Below are 21,130 nucleotides of genomic sequence, written 5' to 3'. Positions count from 1 at the left end.
GAGCTATGGCTCAAGGGACCGTGAAGTTAATGTGGATTCGTGAATGTCGCTACATGAGTTAGGTTTCAAGGTTCAATCTGGATCCCTCTTCATTATGACAATCAAGCAGCCATTCATATTGCTTCTAATCCAGTATTTCATGAGAGAACTAAGCACATAGAGGTAGATTGTCATTATGTCAGACATAAGGTTGAAGCAAAGGAGATAAGTACTCCTTATGTGGCTTCTCGAGATCAGTTAGCTAATATCTTCACCAAATCAGTGATTCGTCCAGTTCTAAGTTATATTGGTAACAAGCTGGGCATGAGCGATATCTATACTCCAGCTTGAAGGGGGGTGTTGAAGTATGTAGTGTCGGTCTCACACATTCTATAAGTGTGAGACCGTACCTTATTTAGCTTGTTGCTATTTAGGTTATTCCATCTCTAGTATAAATATATGTATTGTAGGTTAGGGTAAATAGACTCTAAACCCTATCTTCTTCTTGTGCCTTATCCTTTCTTCTTCTTCTTCTACACACTCAATCTCTTTAACTTAACAAGCTAACCACCATATGTATCTCTTAACATAAAGAACAGTTTTAAATGATATCATGTATCAAAGCGACAAAGCCTAATGACAGAATATGTTAATTGTTGTGCCGATGGCATGCTGATTTTTCACGAGTAGTCATGTCCACATGCCTACTGTCAACTTATACAGCAACCAAAGAAATACTTGAAAGACTCCAAAGAGCGACATTACAGGCTCACAGCACATGAATGATGAATCCTTTCAGCCTTTCAGCCTTTCTGGCTTATTGCTTGTGATTACATAATTCGACTAAGAATGAGGATCGCGTCCGAGTGAGGAGGAAGTTTCGAACTAGTTGGAGAACCCAAGGACTAATACTGGTAAATACAGTTTCTTTGCTTTCTGTATTACCCAATTGTACCACTCACTCAGTACAATCAGTAGCATGAGCATTGCATAATTGAACTCATGTTTATGAGTCCTTAGTTTCCTCATGGCATTAGGAATCATGCCTCAGTTGTTTTCTTAATTATGTTTATTTTTTCGAAGTGCTGGTTTTCTTATGTCTATACCAACTTATATAGAAGTGTGGTTTCGTGCCTATTTCTCCCTGTCTTTTTCTGTTCAGTTTTTAGTTTTATTCCGCATTAAATGCCTTCTTGTTGGCAATTTGCCATCCCATTTTTTTTTAATCATAATAAGAAGGGGCTCATTCACATTTTTTTTATTGATGAGGATGGTGCCCTTCACCATCTTTAGTCAATCAGATACAGGGTGGTGTATTTGGAGCGATTCCTATTGAACTGTAAAACAAAATGAGCTTTTTTAAACGATGTCACCAAAAGTGGGCTGATTTGCAAAGTTTTTAGTAACCACATATTGTTTTTGTTTTATCAGCTTTTTGCGCCTTAACAAATCGGAATGTGATGTGAACATGATTCTCAATTCGTCAAATGAAACGCCAAGAGCTTTTTAAATACCTTCACAACGCGCATCACATGTTTTATTTATACATACATTATTGATGACAAAATTAAACCATAATGTGGTGGTAAAATATATTGAAGTAATTGGGCGGAGAGCCCAATTTTTCTAAATATTTTCGTCCTACATCCATTTCAATTTTAATTTTGCTCCAAGTCCTATGTAAATTTAAATTTGTATATGAAAATTTAAATTTATATATGACAATTGAAATTTTCCTAAATTGAAATTTGCATATGTAAAATACTATATGTAAATTTAAATTTGTATGAGATGAAAAGAAAACTATGTAAATTTAAATTTTCATATACAAATTTATATTTTCATATGCAAATTTAAACTTACATAGGACTTATGACGAAATTAAAATTGAAAATGTGTCATTGAGCCGAAATTATAAGTAAAAAATGATGACGTAAACACGGTTTGGAATTTATGACGAAATTAAAAATCAAGATGAACTTATGGTGAAATTATTATTGGGCTTTGTCTTTGGACCGTAATCTCTGAAATATATTTCACAACTTCATTTTTTTTTGCTGGGTTATTTCACAACTTCACTACACACTTACACAGCATGAAGCAAAGCAAACAGACCTTACATTGCAAATTATTTATACTCTAATTCAAATTGAACCCATAAACAACAAGCATTGGATTAACCATTACAACATAGCAACCAAATGAATACTTCAAAGAGAAGCCATTGCCAGGCCACTTAATAAGAATTTCTTCATGTATATAACTTGGGATCAGATAATCTCGGTGTTGGAATGGCTATTAATGGTGTTCTTCTCTTCAATACCATTTCGAAAAAGTCTGGCATATTGATTGTCGTCTGTTCTGGCAATTTCCAATTGAATGAATGTAGAAGTGAAGCTAATATGTATGGTATCATCCGCTCTGCCAAAGGGATCCCAACACATACTCTCCGCCCAGAACCCAGAGGAATAAAATTCGGATTCGAGCCACTGTAATCCCCTTTACCATTCGAATGCAAGAATCTATCTGGTTGAAATTCTAAAGGGTTGTCCCAATAGGTCGAATCCCTTTGAATTGCCCATGCATTTACTATGATTTTCGCACCTTTCGGAACCGTATAACCACTTATAGTACATGACTCGCTTGGGCACCTAGGGACCAAGAGAGGGGTGGCTGGCTGTAAACGTAAGGTTTCTTTCACTATTGCATTTACGTAATGCAAGTTGAGACAATGAGATTCTTCTACTACATTGTTGTTTCCTACTACTTCTTCTAGTTCTTCTTGAGCTTTCCTCATTAACTCAGGATGTCTCAGTAACTCTGTCATTGCCATTTCTACCGTAGTTGCTGATGTCTTGGTTCCACCTAACAGCATATCCTGTTTAAAATGTCAGTGTGTCAAAATGATGTACATATAAATCCTGTTGCTGATGTCTCTGATATATTTTTTTTGGTGAAGCCTTTTCTCTGATATTAATTGATCTAGATCTACCTATATCTTTTGTATCTTTAGTTGCTACACGTATAACAAAGCAGTTTGGCCAACTCTTTAACAAAATTGGTTCAGGAAAGCGAGCTCACCAATTTTAGATGAGACCAATGATGCGTAGCAATTCTATATAGACGAGGACAGCTATATATAAGGTGCTTTGTAGCCTTTGTAGGCACCTCACATATATATGCCAATGGCATTGAGCAGCAGGTACATCCACATGTGTCACATTTAAATTCGTAGGGGAAGTTGGTATGATGTGTTTTAGACACTACTGTTTTTTTCCGGCAAAATGTGAATATTGTATATAATAATCTACTTAACAAACAGGACGGTCTTGATAGCCAACGGTTGAGATTCAATTTAAGGGGTATAAATCAAGCGTCGAGACAAGTGCTACAATGACCGCCCATGAGTTGGATTAGAAATTAATTAGATTTTTAATTGTGAAATTAAAAAAAAAAAAAAAAAAAATCCTTTGTTTTCTCTAGAAATAATTAATGACAAACTTTAAACACAATTAAATTTTTACGTGTGCCGATTTAACCACTATGACAGCCCATGAGTTGGATTAAAAATTAATTAGATTCTTAATTGTGAAATTAAACAAAAAAAAAACCCTTTGTTTTATCTAGAAAGACTAATTGCAAACTTTAAACACAATTAAATTTTTACGTGTGCCGATTTAAATTTCTTTTATACGTCCAAACGCTAGACTGGTAAAATATTATTGAAGGACCAGGGCATGCGCTTACGTTAACCCCCCTATTTATTTATAATTTAGTATTCTCTTTTTGCAATTAAGAGTAGCTCATCATCAGTTCTTATTTGCCTAAGACTCATGAAGACATGAACAGGCGCAACTATTTTCTTCTCTCTCTCATAAAACAGACGATGAGTTTTTAAACCCAAATGCCTCATTTCTACTGTTTTTGACCATCAAAGGTTTTCTACAAACTCATGCAAGTATTTTTCTTAGCAAATTAATTATTAGTATTCTTTTTATTTTGACTGTTTTTGTATCTCTTCAAACTACTGATTTCTGGAATTTTCTTGACTTCCATATTGGAATGGTTACAAGGTTGCTGGGGAACTGATGGGAGCAATGGACGTCACGACAAAAGACAAATGAACTTCGACATTCATCACGGATGATTCAATTTCGTCTAAATCATTCAACTATTCAAGGATGATTCTATCAAATATATACACACTCATCTATTTTTATTTTGAATGCAGTTTCCTAATTGCATCGGAGGCGTCAACTTTGGTGATTGGGTCGACAAGTTATCATAGTCAATATAAGAGGTGAAGCAAAAATTTGTTCTTTAGTGTCTTTAAAATATTAGTAGCGTTGATTTTTTTTTATTCATATAAATAAAAACTATACATTCTAAAATCACTTTTAAGCGAATGTTGTAAAAAGAAAATTGTAAGATCATGTAAGTGTTGCTTTGATCAATCAATTATTAAGAATAACATTGTTGCGCTAATTCCCTTAAGTGTGCTGCATTTCTTTGAAAGTTCTTTAATCTTGAATAAGAAAAATGTATATTGATTCATTGTAAAATGTGTGCTTTTTGCTTTCAAGAAAATGTTTATTGGTTTTATTCCTCAATTTTATTAATTTCTCAGTTGAAAAGTTTATCGGACTAAATAGATAATTGATATTATATGATTAATACTCATCAGATAAATATTTTCATGAGGATTATTCATATTTAGATTTTTATAGTTCATCTCTAAATATATTTTTTGTTATTTTGGTTCCACCAAGTTTCTTATTGTGGAATAGAACTTGATGGAATGTTGTACTCAAGATGTTTAGGTTTTCACAGTACCTAATGGTTTAGGATGTCTTAGTTCCACAACATTTTTAGGAAATAGATTATAGATAGTTATTTACGATTGTCTGTTGGTTCTACACCTCAAATCTTTTTTTTGTCAAGCCGGATAACTTTTAGGCTTCGCTTTTAAGCAGAAAAAGATGAATATTATTTACATTCGGTATGTCAAAGTTTTTCCATATTCTAAGAGCTCCATAGATGCTCCAAGGGAGCCTTTTAAGTTGATCAAGTGCTCTATTTTAATGAGGATACGAATGCATTAGTTCTATTTTAATGGGGAGACAAATGTGTTTTTTCAATCCTAGAGTGAAAAATACTCACTTGAATACACACACACACAAAATTACTGACTTAGTAGTACAAAAAACAATGATTTGGAATCACTTTATTCTCACGGCCTATATATGTGCATTTGAGTTGCCGGAAAGTGACCCTTCTGCTTTTCAAAGTTAATCATCCACGTTAAGTATATATTTTTGAGTTTCTAAATGAGTAAATTAAATGTTTAGATATAGTCTATAGTTACATCTTTATCTTGATCGTTGTTCCCTTAATCCATATGCATAATAGCAACATTATTAGACTTTGTTACGTATACATGACTTTCCAATAATAGGATACTCAATACTTCCCAAAGCTAGCATTACCTGAACTAAATGTACTTTTTTTGTTGCATTGAATTAAAATTGTATTTGTTGATATTGTATTGGTCATTATTTTGACTTTTGAGTTTGTGTTTAAAAAAAAGTGTTATACACCTTTTATGTTTAATAGAAACTTTGCAGAGTCTTATTTCAGGTTGCAAGATGGTATAAATTAAGTTTTTTGGTGCTTCAAGTTCACTAAAGGTAGTACTAATGCCAACCCGCATAGCTTTTGAAATGAAATATGCACTTGGTGGATAGCTTTTGTGGCATATATATGCAATATCAGCTGCTTCAGTGAATATGACGTTGGTGATCTAGACCCCTCAACCTCTCGAGTTTATGTGCATTCAATTGGTTTTTCTTAATTTGTTCTAATTTAGTTGTTGGTCTTTGTATTTATATATATATACAACCAAACATGCCAAACACTGATCACTAATGATACGATGTTCCATATTCAAGGCGCAAGTCATACTTGTATAGAGTGTTGTGAAAGACTGTATGGACTTGGTGGTCAAAGTCCTAACTAGAATTCATATTGTACTATTGAAAATAACACTTTGAAAGCAAAGGGTAAGTGTACGTTGGATTGTGTTTTTAGATCACTACGTACAATTTGCTCTCGGACTTCTTCTCATGGTGCCTCCTTTTTTGGGGTGAAAATGTTCATTTCTTCCATTCACTCTTGCAACGAAGAGGGTGCACCAGCCAAGACCTTTACTCCAATTCTAGGTGATTTGATAGGATTTTTACATTGGTGTTGGTTGAGTGAATGTGGTATTGTTAGTTTTGAATTTTTAGGGTTGCAGGTCATAGCTCGAGTATATTATATCTGACAAGGACTTTGGACAATTTCTAACTTGAACAGTAAATTCATGCGTTAAACGTTGTAGTTCATTTTTGTTGAATATTTGTTTAGTGAAACAACCCTGTAGTAATATTAGTTACCAAAGAAAGTGAAGGCATGGTGAAACTTTAGGACTATTACTATTGATGGTCAATTCAGATGTTTTTCATTTGTAAATTTTCAACATAGTTATTCGCAAAATGTATTGTTTATTATTTTTATTTTTTATTTTTATGTCTTTTTTTCGTGGGATTTCTTTGACACTCCTATTTTTCGACACTATAAGGGAATTTCCTATTCTTCGACACTCCTATTTTCATCGAGCTGCCTACTTATCAATTTTTATTTTTCGGCTCTATAGGGGGAATTTCTTATTCTTTGACACTCCTATTTTCATCAAGCTGTCCACTTATCAATTTTTTTCCCCATCACAATAACTAGTAAATGTATGTGAAATTTTAAATCACATTATCTATGGTGTTTCTTTATGGAATCTGTGTCGAAGGCACGAACATTAACTAGTCTATATAACAAAGAAGGGTGGAGTGGGTTGACAAATTTCACCTCATAAAGTGATATGTGGTTGTGCCACCCCCTAACCATAGGCCACTAAAATGTTTTTTTGGGGTGACTTTAAAAAGTTTTCTCACCTCATCCACCCCACACAAAAAAGGCCTATACTATTTTTGCTGAACTTTTATGGGCTGTTGGGCTCTGGAAACATGAGTATGGGCTCATTTAAAAAAAAAGGGGATGCACGTTAGGGCGCCAAGGAATGCGTATTTGTCTTTGTCGACACGGGCAAATACTAGTCTATCTAATAAGATAGGGGTTTTTCCCACTACAGGACAAAATAACACACAAAGGACGGTCCAGATCATTTTGAGCAAGATCAAACGGTCTGAAAGTGCGAGATCAATTATTTTGTGCAAAACTGACATCCACGGGAATGGCTCCCACTTGCTTTTTATGGGCTTTATCATGCCAGGTCGTGGGTTCTAGCCCAAAAAACATTAGTTTCGATGTTTTATATACCAAAAAACATCTTCTCACCTCATCGTCGCTGGGTTTATACCATTTCTCACTGGGTTTTATACCCATCTTCTCACCTCATCGTCGAGCACTCAAACTCCCTTTATCTACTCGATTCCAAAATCTTTAAATCCCAAAAACTCAAATCCCTAATTTCTACAAAGTTTATCAATTCTCACCACAAAGCAAAAAAGTTTATCATTAGTGGTAGAGGGTTTTGATTTTATCAGTCACATATTCTTAGTTATATATTTAGATGTGAATAGATTTACTAGGTGGTCGAGCAAAGAAGGTTAAAAATGATGTTGTGATTACCAGGCTTAGGTTCGTACTTCATAGCTGGCTTGATTCTCTTAGTATACACCTAACAAATCTTTTTGGGTACGCTTCTTCTCAATATCTACCATTACTTTATATATTTATTTGTTGCTTTGGACTGCTTTATATTAGTGCTGCTTTCGTTAGATATTTGTCAATTATTTATCAAACCTGAATAGAAAAAAGAAAAACATAGATTTGGCAAACTGTTTTACTTTATATTATTAGTCAGCACCATTTTTTTAGGCAGTATTTGAATTTTAATTTTTACTTCCAAGTGAGAGGATTGGAGTTAATAGCTTACGTACAATAAGGACTGTAGTGGTGTGGTTTTGCTGACAATCATTCATATGATGAAATTAAAATCCCATTTTTTGTTCAGGAGGATATTCATGAGCTTCTCTTGAGTTTTACAGAAGTTGGTTAGAGCTCCCCTAATTAAACCAATATTCCAGGTACAATATTTCACCCGCTTTTGTTCTTAGAACTCCCCTTGTTAAACCATCATTTCAGTTATGATACCATTTAACTTTATGCATAATTTTCTTCCTAGGCAATCATGGTGAAAGAGCGAATTTGGGCTGTGAAAGAGCGAATTGTAACAGTATGAAATACTATTATGTGATTTCACTTTGTGGCATAACCACTTTTAAATATCACTTGAACATAGTCCCGAGTAACGAAATTGTTTTTTTTTACATAGATTTACACCCACCCCCCCACACACACACACACACATTTGTCTAGTTACATATCTATCATTATATTGATTGTTTGCTTAGGTCGCGACTTCATTACCACAAACTGGAGAAATGAAAGAGAGGGGAAAGGAGTCGTTAATTCACACAGTCAATTCCATAGCACGACATCTTATTACACCTAATCCGATATATGTGCCTCCCCATCGAAGATATGTTACGCCCCCTAATCTGGTATATGTGCCTCCTAATTGAAGATCTACTCCTTCTCCGTCTGTTGTGCTTCATAATCGAAGATCTACTCCTTCTCCATCTGTTGTGCCTCATAATCGAAGATCTACTCTTTCTCCATCTGTTGTGCCTCCTAATCGAAGATCTAATGCAGCTCCCAATAGGCTATCTGTTGTGCCTCCTAATCGAAGATCTAATGCAGCTCCCAATAGGCTATCTGTTGTACCTCCTAATCGAAGATCCACTGCAGTTCCCACTAGGCTATCTGTTGTGCCTCCTAATCAAAGTTCTATTGCGGTTCCCAATATGTTATTTGTTGTGCCTCCCAGTCAAAGATCTATTGCACCTCCTAATCAGAGATATGTTGCATAACGTCTTCGAAGAGAAAGGGAAATGAAAGTGCCTCTAGATCGAATTTGGGCTGTGAAAGAGCGAATTGTAACAGTATGAAATACTATTATGTGATTTCACTTTGTGGCATAACCACTTTTAAATATCACTTGAACATAGTCCCGAGTAACGAAATTGTTTTTTTTTTTACATAGATTTACACCCACACACACACACATTTGTCTAGTTACATATCTATCATTATATTGATTGTTTGCTTAGGTCGCGACTTCATTACCACAAACTGGAGAAATGAAAGAGAGGGGAAAGGAGTCGTTAATTCACACAGTCAATTCCATAGCACGACATCTTATTACACCTAATCCGATATATGTGCCTCCCCATCCGATATATGCATGCGTTAGGGCGCCAAGAAGAATGCGTGTTTTGTCTTTGCCGCGACCGCGGGCAAATACTAGTCTATCTAATAAGATAGGGGTTTTTCCCACTACAGGACAAAATAACACACAAAGGACGGTCCAGATCATTTTGAGCAAGATCAAACGGCTGCTGAGTGCAGATCAATTATTTTGTGCAAAACTGACATCCACGGGAATGGCTCCCACTTGCTTTTTATGGGCTTTATCATGCCAGGTCGTGGGTTCTAGCCCAAAAAACATTAGTTTCGATGTTTTATATACCAAAAAACATCTTCTCACCTCATCGTCGCTGGGTTTATACCATTTCTCACTGGGTTTTATACCCATCTTCTCACCTCATCGTCGAGCACTCAAACTCCCTTTATCTACTCGATTCCAAAATCTTTAAATCCCAAAAACTCAAATCCCTAATTTCTACAAAGTTTATCAATTCTCACCACAAAGCAAAAAAGTTTATCATTAGTGGTAGGGGTTTTGATTTTATCATCCACATATTCTTAGTTATATATTTAGATGTGAATAGATTTACTAGGTGGTCGAGCAAAGAAGGTTAAAATGATGTTGTGATTACCGGGCTTAGGTTAGGTACTTCATAGTCGGCTTGATTCTCTTAGTATACACCTAACAAATCTTTTTGGACGCTTCTTCTCAATATCTACCATTACTTTATATATTTATTTGTTGCTTTGGACTGCTTTATATTAGTGCTTGCTTTTCGTTAGATATTTGTCAATTATTTATCAAACTGAATAGAAAAAGAAAAACATAGATTTGGCAAATTGTTTTACTTTATATTATTAGTCGACACCATTTTTTAGGCGATGTTTGAATTTTAATTTTTACTTCCAAGTGAGAGGATTGGAGTTAATAGCTTACGTACAATAAGGACTGTAGTGGTGTGGTTTTGCTGACAATCATTCATATGATGAAATTAAAATCCCATTTTTTGTTCAGGAGGATATTCATGAGCTTCTCTTGAGTTTTACAGAAGTTGGTTAGAGCTCCCCTAATTAAACCAATATTCCAGGTACAATATTTCACCCGCTTTTGTTCTTAGAACTCCCCTTGTTAAACCATCATTTCAGTTATGATACCATTTAACTTTATGCATAATTTTCTTCCTAGGCAATCATGGTGAAAGAGCGAATTTGGGCTGTGAAAGAGCGAATTGTAACAGTATGAAATACTATTATGTGATTTCACTTTGTGGCATAACCACTTTTAAATATCACTTGAACATAGTCCCGAATAACGAAATTGTTTTTTTTTACATAGATTTACACCCACCCCACACACACACACACACATTTGTCTAGTTACATATCTATCATTATATTGATTGTTTGCTTAGGTCGCGACTTCATTACCACAAACTGGAGAAATGAAAGAGAGGGAAAGGAGTCGTTAATTCACACAATCAATTCCATAGCACGACATCTTATTACACCTAATCCGATATATGTGCCTCCCCATCGAAGATATGTTAAGCCCCTAATCTGGTATATGTGCCTCCTAATTGAAGATCTACTCCTTCTCCGCCTGCATTTGTGCTTCATAATCGAAGATCTACTCCTTCTCCATCTGTTGTGCCTCATAATCGAAGATCTACTCTTTCTCCATCTGTTGTGCCTCCTAATCGAAGATCTAATGCAGCTCCCAATAGGCTATCTGTTTGTGCCTCCTAATCGAAGATCTAATGCAGCTCCCATAGGCTATCATTGTACCTCCTAATCGAAGATCCACTGCAGCTTCCCACTCAGGCTATCTGTTGTGCCTCCTAATCAAAGTTCTATGCGGTTCCCAATATGTTATTTGTTGTGCCTCCCACAAAGATCTATTGCACCTCCTAATCGGAGATATGTTGCATAACGCCTTCAAGAGAAAGGGAAATGAAAGTGCCTCTAGATCGAATTTGGGCTGTGAAAGAGCTTAATTGTAACAATTATGAAATACTATTATGTGATTTCACTTTGTGGCATAACCACTTTTAAATATCACTTGAACATAGTCCCGAAAAGTAACTAAATTGTTTTTTTTTTACATAGATTTACACCCCCACACACACACACACACATTTGTCTAGTTACATATCTATCATTATATTGATTGTTTGCTTAGGTCGCGACTTCATTACCACAAACTGGAGAAATGAAAGAGAGGGGAAAGGAGTCGTTAATTCACACAGTCAATTCCATAGCACGACATCTTATTACACCTAATCCGATATATGTGCCTCCCCATCGAAGATATGTTACGCCCCCTAATCTGGTATATGTGCCTCCTAATTGAAGATCTACTCCTTCTCCGATCATTTGTGCTTCATAATCGAAGATCTACTCCTTCTCCATCTGTTGTGCCTCATAATCGAAGATCTACTCTTTCTCCATCTGTTGTGCCTCCTAATCGAAGATCTAATGCAGCTCCCAATAGGCTATCTGTTGTGCCTCCTAATCGAAGATCTAATGCAGCTCCCAATAGTCTATCTGTTGTGCCTCCTAATCGAAGATCCACTGCAGTTCCCACTAGGCTATCTGTTGTGCCTCCTAATCAAAGTTCTATTGCGGTTCCCAATATGTTATTTGTTGTGCCTCCCAGTCAAAGATCTATTGCACCTCCTAATCAGAGATATGTTGCATAACGTCTTCGAAGAGAAAGGGAAATGAAAGTGCCTCTAGATCACGATCAAATGACTATAGCACAACAAAATTGGAGATAGAGAGAAAAAGATGTTATGTCTGATTACATAGCAGATTCCTTTAAGAAAATGAGGTTAACGTACAAAGTTGGGTCCTCTTAATCAATGTATGATATTTCTCACAGAGAAAACCAGCCTCCAGTCACAAAAGATGTAACAATGCGAAGTTGTGAGGATAATATTGTGTAAGTCAAGTGCTTAAATTCTCACTCTTATGTTAGGTTTCGACGTACCGTAAAGCTTGATATATCACAGGTCTATTTTTGCAGTGATCATGATATAACTGGATTTGATGAAAGTGAAAAAGAAATTTTTAATCCTTATAGAGGCCATGTGCTTCCCGTTCCAAATCGTTGTCACTTTCTGGGAAAGATGGATGCTCTATGTCCGTATTGTTCGGCCCTTCATTGGAAAGATGAACAATTGTCAAAATCAAGGCGCAATCGACCTTTATTTGAAACTTGTTGTTTACAAAGAAAAGTTAAGCTACCACTTCTTTCTCCACTGCCACGTGCACTTAAATCTTTATTCGAATGATCTAATAAACGTGCAAGATTATTCCATGAGTAGATTTGGCAATACATCGTGTGTAATGCCTTTACCAGTCTTGGTTGCAAATTTAATGATCGTGTGTTACATGAACGTGGTCCTACCTCATTCACTGTTCATGGGGAGTTGTGGCACCAAATCGGTTCATTGTTTCCTGATCCGGGGATGGAACCTAAGTTTTCACAACTTTATATTTATGATCCCCTAGCTGCTTTGGATCACCGCCACAATCATAACCCGAATTTGTCAAGGGAAGTGTTAAAAACTATACAAGAAACTCTTCTACAGACCCCACAAGTTTTGTGATATCTATAAGCAAGCATTTGAGGTTTTAACTGAAAATGCTTTTGAGAATAACAATGTTCCGGTCTATCTACACTATGATCCGCGTTTGGATAGACGAAGGTACAATCTTCTGACAACTGATTAGATCGCAGTGATATTGCCTGGAGATGGGAGTAAGATTGATACCATACGTGATATTGTACTTCGCTTGAGAGGAGGGCATGAGTTGGAACGGATAAGCGAATGTCATCCCGCTTATTTGCCTTTGCATTATGTTCTTTTGTTTCCTTATGGGGATTTGGGTTGGTCACCTGATTTGAAGTTGTGGGACATCAAGAGAGATGATCCAAGCAATGCAAGACTCACCCAATTATTGTATTACGCTTACCATTTGTTTGAACGACCCACGGAGTACTCATCCATCTTACTGGGGTGTAAATTATTGCATGATTTTTTGGTTGATGTTTGGGCTGCATATGAACAGAACCGGTTGCGATACATAGACTAAATCAAGACACCATCTATTTGGATGTGTACAAGTGCTTGACAGATGTTGCACTTGAGGGATTAAGTCCTGATCAAATTGGCCAACGGTTCATTTTGCTTTCCTCGCATGTTGGAAGCCCAAGGCACATGTACGAGATTTTTCGGGATTCAATGGCTATCACCTGACACTACAAGCACCCATATATTTTTCTTACGGTGACTACAAACCCTAATTGGTAGGAAATTAAAGATGCGCTTAAGGAACACCAAACTTTGATACTTCGGCCTGAAATAGTTGCACGGGTATTCGAGTTGAAACGAAGAGCAATTATGAAAGAAATCTTGAAGAATGATATCTTCGGTCGGGTGGTTGCATATGTCTATACCATTGAATTTTAGAAGTGCGGTCTTCCACACATGCATTGCCTTTTATTTCTCGCGCATGCTGACAAGATCCGAAACAGTGAACAAGTATATAAATTTGTATGTGTTGAATTCCCAGACCCCGACACCCAGCCTGCATTGTTTGAAACAGTGAAGAAGTGCATGGTTCACGGCCCCTGTGGTGATCGAGATCCGAGTGATGCATGTATGGAAAATGGTCGATGCACCAAAGGCTATCTATCCAAAAGAGTTTGTGGAGGAAACAATTATGGATAAAAAGGGGTACTCCATTTACCGAAGGCGCAACACTGACAAGAAATATTTTGTGAAGAGGAAGAATAAAATGGTTAAAGTTAATAATTGAGATGTTGTTCCCTACAATGCATATCTATCTGAAATGTTTGACTGCCATATCAATGTTGAAGTTTGTGCATCGTGTCAAGCTGTTAAATATATTAACAAGTACATCTACAAAGAATATGACAAAGCAACAGTGGTGGCGACAGGAACAAATGATGAGATTCAACAATATATCGATGCAAGCTAGGTACATTGAACTAACAGAATAGCTGCATGACATCTATTTCAGAATCCAATGCATAAAGAGTTTCCAAGTGTCCAACGATTGGCGCTTCATTTGGAAGTTATGCATAGGGTTGTTTTCAATAGCAAAGAGCCCATGGATGCAGTTCTTGCTCGAGCCAGAGACCAAACTTCAACACTGACAGTTTTCTTTAAGCGTTGTGCTGAAGATCCAGATGCATGCACATATACCTATCAAGAATTTCCACGACACTATGTTTTCCACAAAGACTCTCAGGAGTGGACTCCTAGGAATTAGGGACCTTCCATTGGTAGGATAGATGTATTTTGTATGCCCTAATGTCGGGGAACGGTTTTATCTACGCTTGCTACTTACTATTGTAAAAGGGCCTACCTCCTTTGCATATCTTTATAAAGTCAGTGATACCGTGTACAACACATACACATAAGCATGTATTGCCCATGGGCTGTTTGAAGCTGATGATGAGTGGATACAATGCCTAGAAGAGGCAGCGATAATGAAAATTGGATATCAACTGCGGAGGTTGTCTTGTGTAATGCTTTTAGAGCGTCATCCGTTACAACCAGATCTACTTTGGAGCAAATTTGCATCGAGTATATGTGATGATCTTGGATACTGGCTTCGAACAAAGCATGGCATCCCAGATCCACTTGATGAGCAAATAACAGATTACGCCTTATATCTGGTGGAACAAATCCTTTTAGAATCTGGGAAGACATTGGAAAATTTCCTACCCATGCCAAAGCCAAAAGAGGATTGGAGCAAAATTGTTGGCAATAGGCTCATTTGGGAGCAATGCCAACTTCAGCATGAAGGCATAGGAGAAGAGGCTGCAGTTGATGTGAGTCGTCTTAATGACGAACAACATCAATTTTACACTGCTGTGACTGATTCAGTATTTGGTGACAAGGGTAAAATTTTCTTTTTGAATGGAGCAGCTGGTACAAGGAAAACTTTTTTGTCTAATACAATTGCAAAGGCCTGCTGCAGCATGGGTCTTATTATCATCATGGTGGCATCATCGAGAATTGCATCTTTGTTATTGTTTGGTGCACGCACTACTCATTCTACATTTAAGATTCAAATTGATGTGATGGATACCACTTTTTGCACCTTCGCTAAACATTTCGACCTTGCTGACCTATTTAAAGAAACAAAACTAATTGTTTGGGATGAGGTGCCCATACAACATAGATACTGTGTTGAGGCTGTGGATAGACTACTTCAAGATATTTGCAGAAACAAGAAGATATTTGGTGGTATCACTACAGTTCTTGGTGGTGATTTTTGACAAACTGTTATATCGTTAGGCCATAGAGAACAATTTGTTGGTGCATCACTATGGCGCTCTTTGCTTTGGAGTTATTTAAAAGTTTTGCACTTGGTACAGAACAAGTGGCTTGAAATGGCTAAGTCCGAGAATATCGAATTCACCGAATTATTTTTTGTTGGAGGTGTGCTACTAATGCCTTCTAATTAGAATGTTTTTTCTCCGTTAGTTCCATATATAAACGAACTATTTTAGATACTAATGAATTCATTTTTTGCTTTGATTCATTTAGATTGGTTCAATCCCAAAGAATGCATAAATTGCGAATAAAATACGCAAGTGTACCAATATCCAAGAACTCATCATCTCTGTCTATCCCTAATTGGATGTTATGGACATACCGTCCCCAACTTTCTTAACTGATTGTACTATTTATGTTGCCCGTAATGATTATGTGAGTGCAATTAATGAGGTTGCACTGAATTTGTTCCCTGTTGAAGCGCTCGAGTATTTGGCTGCATATAAAATCATCGAAGATGATATTGATAATCCAAGTGGGGCTCATTATCCCACCGAAGTTTACAACTCCTTCGACCCTTCTAGCTTACCACCTTTCAATCTTAAGTTAAAACCTGGATGCCCTATAATGTTGCTCAGGAACATAGCACCTAAAGATGGCCTTTGCACTGGGACACGACTTATGATACGTGCTTCGATCAATGTGCGAGTAAAGTCCTTCAAGCCAAAATTTTGACTAGAGAGAGTTGGAAATCTAGTACTCATCCCAAGAATATCTCTGGCTCCCTCAAATTCAGAGTTGCCTTTCAAACGATCAAGGCGACAATTCCCTGTTCGATTAGCTTATGCCATGACAATTAATAAGCCGCAAGACCAGTCAGTGGAATATATTGGCATTGATTTGAGGACACCGGTTTTCAGTCATGGACAACTCTATGTGGCCATGTCCAGATGTACTTCTTCAAAAAGAATATCCATTTTTCTTCCACCTAATACAAGAAATTGTACCACAAATGTCGTATACCAAGAAGTTCTACTCTAAGGACATCAATACCAATGAGAAAAGGCGAGAGAAAATTAAAGAATGCTATTTTTATTGGTTTAGAAATTAAAGAATATGTTGTATCTATATATATGTTATGTAAGTTTTTATGATAGGTTTTTTTTTTTTTTTTTTTTATGATAGCGTGGATACTTAAAAGTAAGAATAGAGATTATTTCCTTTTGAGAACCATCTCTTTTGTAAACAAAATGTTAAATGTATCAAGTCTAAAAAAATCATGTGTATGTAGTTTGCTTGCAGGTACCAAGTTAAATTGCCAAAAAAATTCAGTGACATGATTGCAGTCATTGCTCCATGACACATTTATCCATAGGGTATCAAAATGGTGTGAGCAGTATGCATAGAGAGGAGAATGAGAGAAATGAGGAATTCGATCAGCGGGCATGGAGTATTTATTTTATTTTATTTTCTCCTTTCGTTACTAGAATTAGCCCCATGTGAAAAATTATGCAGAGTCTTTTTTAATGTTTAATGAGTTATCTTTTAGTTTTAGAAGTAATTTGTGTTATATATAAATATGAAGTTATATATTTTGGTATGGTTGATCTATGAGAATTGTATTGTTTGATTTTCAGATTATGGCAGGATTTAGGTTTTTGAAATGTTGAAAATACAAAGGAGACTCTGCTGGATTTTTTTATTTAAAAAAAAATGATGATGCTCTTAATTGAAGACTCTCTCCTCTTATTTTCCTCATTCCCATTCTGATATATATTGAATTAATGAATATGTAAGGGTATGTGTAATTAGTTGGTTTGTGAGAAATGAAATGCATAGAATTGCAATAATTAATAAGCTCACTTGAGTATGCGCATGAAATGATTATGAAGTATAAAACTATTGGAAATGGTTATATCATCGATCCAGTGCTACCATAGAGATGGTCTCTTGGGGTGTTGTTCAAAAACAATGTGTCTAGAGTGCCGACTGGCCAGGCATTCACTAGTAAGGTTACAATATATAATAATAAGGCAAAGGGTTAACGAACATTACCCTACTGGATGAGCCAATTAGGATTTCCTCCCACTAGATGGGAAATTGACTTTTTTTTTGTGTGTACTTAGGGAGAGATCCTAATTTCCCCATCAAGTAAGGGGGAAATCCTAATTGACTCATCTATAGGGGGGTAATACTAGTTAACCCAAAGTTAAGGCAAAAATATTCATGAAAGTGATTAAGCCTTCATTCTAAACCATGATGTGTTTTAGACACTACTTGAAGTCAAGTAGCTCTGCCGATGCATTTCTTAGGCACAGAAAATTTTGAGGATGTACTCAAGTTGAGGCAATGCATCTCAGACCTTTTAAATTCATCAGTCATAAACTAAATATGGGGCCCGAAATTAAGATGAGTACGAGAAGTATCACTAAGTCAGCTATTTGGCCAGTTAGCAGAGATCTTGCGCAAGAAATATAAAGAAGAAAGTCACAAGTGATTACCATCAACAGTGCCTTTATGTGTGTTGTAGTAAAGGGCACCTTTTGATCGCCACACTCTTTAAACTCCATCAAACGTTGGAGAAAATCCGTCATCTCCACTTGATGCTTCATTTCAAATCGCCGATTGATAACAAAATCCAAGTTTTCGTCAAACCACAGATTTACCTTCTTCATTTTTGTGACCAACCCCTGCATATCAAATCTGGTAAGAAGCGGAAAGAGATCAGATACATTAGGAGACTTTAGTAGAGAAGTAAACTTTTCGCAAGCCTCAGGAAACTTTGCACTGAAATGTTTCATTTCTTCCCCTTCAAGTGTACCACCCCACAATATATTGGTCATGACACTAAATGTGAGTGTAAGAACATAATCGCCAATATCTATCGACTTGCAACCTTTGGCATACATTTGAATCACCATATTACGGACTTCTCTACGACGATGGTAATATAGAGCTTCAAGCTGGGAATTGCTTAATAACTCGCGAACACAAATTTTGCGCAGCATTCGCCAATGTTCACCATAAGGAGAAAAGACCATGTCAGTACCACTCCATGTACCAGCATAGGCCACAGGTGATATATCGTGATTAGAAAAGATGGTATCATGGTCCTTGAAGACTTCTTTTGCAACTGACGCTGAGTTTATTACAATACACACCCTTGTCCCTAATTTGATCTTCATGATTGGACCATAACGCTTGGACAAATTGGCTAAGCATGGATGTAGATCACTTTCAAGGGAGAAGAGGTTTCCGACTAATGGGAGACCCCAAGGACCAGGTGGTAATGGTGGATTCGCTTTCTTTGGTTTCTTGATCACCCAATGGCACCATAAGATCACACATAGTGCTATTAGAAGCATGAGCATCGGTGTAATGAATTCATCTTTTTGATGGCTTAGTTCCCTGATCATGGCATCTGGAATCATGGTTTATACTAGATGTACTTACAATTGCTGAATCACAGAAAGATAGAAACTTATAAACTAGTAATCCTATTTTAGATTATTTATGAAACAATTAAGAAGGAATCCAGTAATTAAAGTCAACTAGAGGGTAACATGCTTTATTATTATTATTATTATTATTGGGTCCTATTACTGCTGGACCCAATTTGTGTTGCGCAGGCTCCCAAAAAAAATCAATTATTACAAGTGTACCATTGGTTTCAAAAAATCTAAAAAAAAACAATTATTATAAGTAAGTCATTAGTCCCTAAAAAATTGAATTCGAACCACCAAACTTAACGACCCGGCTAGAGTCGTTTGGACTAAATTCAAAACGACTTGACCACCGTTTGGGACTTAGTCCAAACGACCCGGACCACACCGGGCAAGAGCCCAAAAACATAACTTTATATTTTTTCAAAGTTCAAATCCCAAACGACGTGGCCACATTTTTTGGACTAAGTCCAAACGGTGTGGCCATATCGCCGGAGACTTAATCAAACGGTATGGCCATATCGTTGGGAATTTTTAAGTCCAAACGGTGTGGCCATTTTTTTAAGTCCAATCCCGAAGCGACATGGCCACATCGTTTTGGACTCGATCCGCACGGTGTGGCCATGTCGTTTTAAATTTGAACTTTGAAAAATTTAAAGTTCTCGTTTTTGGGCTCTTGACCGTGGCCGGTCGTTTGGACTAAGTCCCAAACGGTGTGGCCAAGTCATTTGGGACTTAGTCCAAACGACCTAAGCCGGTCGTTTAAGTTTGGGGTTTCGAATTTAATTTTTTGGAGACCAATGACATACTTGTAATAATTGTTTTTTTTTTAGATTTTTTGAAACCAATGGCACACTTGTAATAATAATTTTTTTTGTGGGAGTCTGCCCAACACAAATTGGAGTCCGTAAGTAACAAATACCTTATTATTTTGTATATTTAAGGTAAGTTACCTGTCGTTCAAGTTAGAAAACTAGTTAGCGTTAGTGGACTGTTTCAAAAGTGTGCCGTAACAATTAACCCTTAACAAATTGCAATTTTTTTTAGGTATTTGTTACCGACGGACCCCAATTTGTGTTGGGCAGACTCTAAAAAAAACGATTATTACAAGTGTGTCATTAGTCTCAAAAAATCTAAAAAAAAGACAATTATTACAAGTATGTCATTGGTCACAAAAAATTGGATTCGAAAACCCCAAACTTAAACAACCCGGCTAGGTCGTTTGGACTAAATCCCAACGACTTAAAAGGAAAAAAATGAACTTTATATTTTTCAAAATCCAAATCCCAAACGACATGGCCACACCGTTTGGACTGAGTCCAAAACGATGTGGCCATGTCGTTTGGGATTTGAACTTAGAAAAATCCCCAACGACATGACCACATCGTTTTGGACTCAGTCCAAACGGTGTGGCCATGTCGTTTGGGATTTGGACTTCGAAAAATATAAAATTCTGTTTTTTGGGCTCTTGACCGGTGTGGGCACATCATTTGGACTAAGTCCCAAATAGTGTGGCCAAGTCGTTTGGGATTTAGTCCAAACGACCTAGCCGGGTCATTTAAGTTTGGGGTTTTCGAATCCAACTTTTTTTGGAGCAATGGCATAATTGTAATAATTGTTTTTTTTGGGAGTCTGCCCAAAACAAATTGGGGTCCGGCAGTAATAGGACCTTTTTTTTTTATCAGCAAACGACTCTCAACGACAAATCGTCCGAAAAAGTAAATGTAGAACACACTTTTTTTTTAATCACTCAAAAAGACCGGGTAGATGAAAGTTCAAGTATACCCTTGACGTGAAATAAAAAACGGGTCAGGTAGATAAAAAGTCAAGTATACCCCTGACCCCAGTGTATATAGTATGAACAATCATTATTCATATACACATGCGAGCTCATTGTTCATACCTATTGGAGTATGAACACTCATTGTTCATACCTCATTGTTTATACCTATTGTAAAGTATGAGCAATGATTGTTCATATCTACTTGAGTATGAACAAAGCGTGTTCATCCATATTGGAGCTATGAAACTATGAACAATCATTGTTCATAGTCCAATTCTAGTATGAACAAA

The 21,130-nt window shown here is 36.5% G+C and overlaps 1 protein-coding gene across 1 annotated transcript; it reads right to left on the bottom strand.

The window, feature by feature from the left end:
* Nucleotides 1–1,988: 1,988 nt before the first annotated feature.
* LOC147490847 (flavonoid 3'-monooxygenase CYP75B137-like) lies at nt 1,989–19,168 on the bottom strand. The gene is made up of 2 exons (XM_086569012.1): nt 18,116–19,168; nt 1,989–2,857 (listed from the first exon to the last, which is right to left on the bottom strand). Exons 1-2 carry the CDS (start codon nt 19,043–19,045, stop codon nt 2,231–2,233), a joined length of 1,557 nt encoding a protein of 518 aa, XP_086425138.1. The 5' UTR covers nt 19,046–19,168; the 3' UTR covers nt 1,989–2,230.
* Between the last annotated feature and the right edge of the window lie 1,962 nt (nt 19,169–21,130).

Source organism: Coptis chinensis, chromosome 6 (assembly GCF_015680905.1).
Source record: "Coptis chinensis isolate HL-2020 chromosome 6, ASM1568090v1, whole genome shotgun sequence".
Lineage (NCBI taxonomy): Eukaryota > Viridiplantae > Streptophyta > Magnoliopsida > Ranunculales > Ranunculaceae > Coptis > Coptis chinensis.
Note: the sequence above shows the minus strand (reverse complement) of the source record. Positions and strands in the feature narration are given on the sequence as shown.

Coding starts and splice junctions, on each gene's coding strand:
- LOC147490847 (XM_086569012.1), bottom strand. CDS start 19,045: ATGATTCCAGATGCCATGATCAGGGAACTAAGCCATCAAAAAGATGAA. Junction 2,858..18,115: donor ACATAAAGGCACTGTTGATG/GTAATCACTTGT, acceptor CATTTTAAACAG/GATATGCTGTTAGGTGGAAC.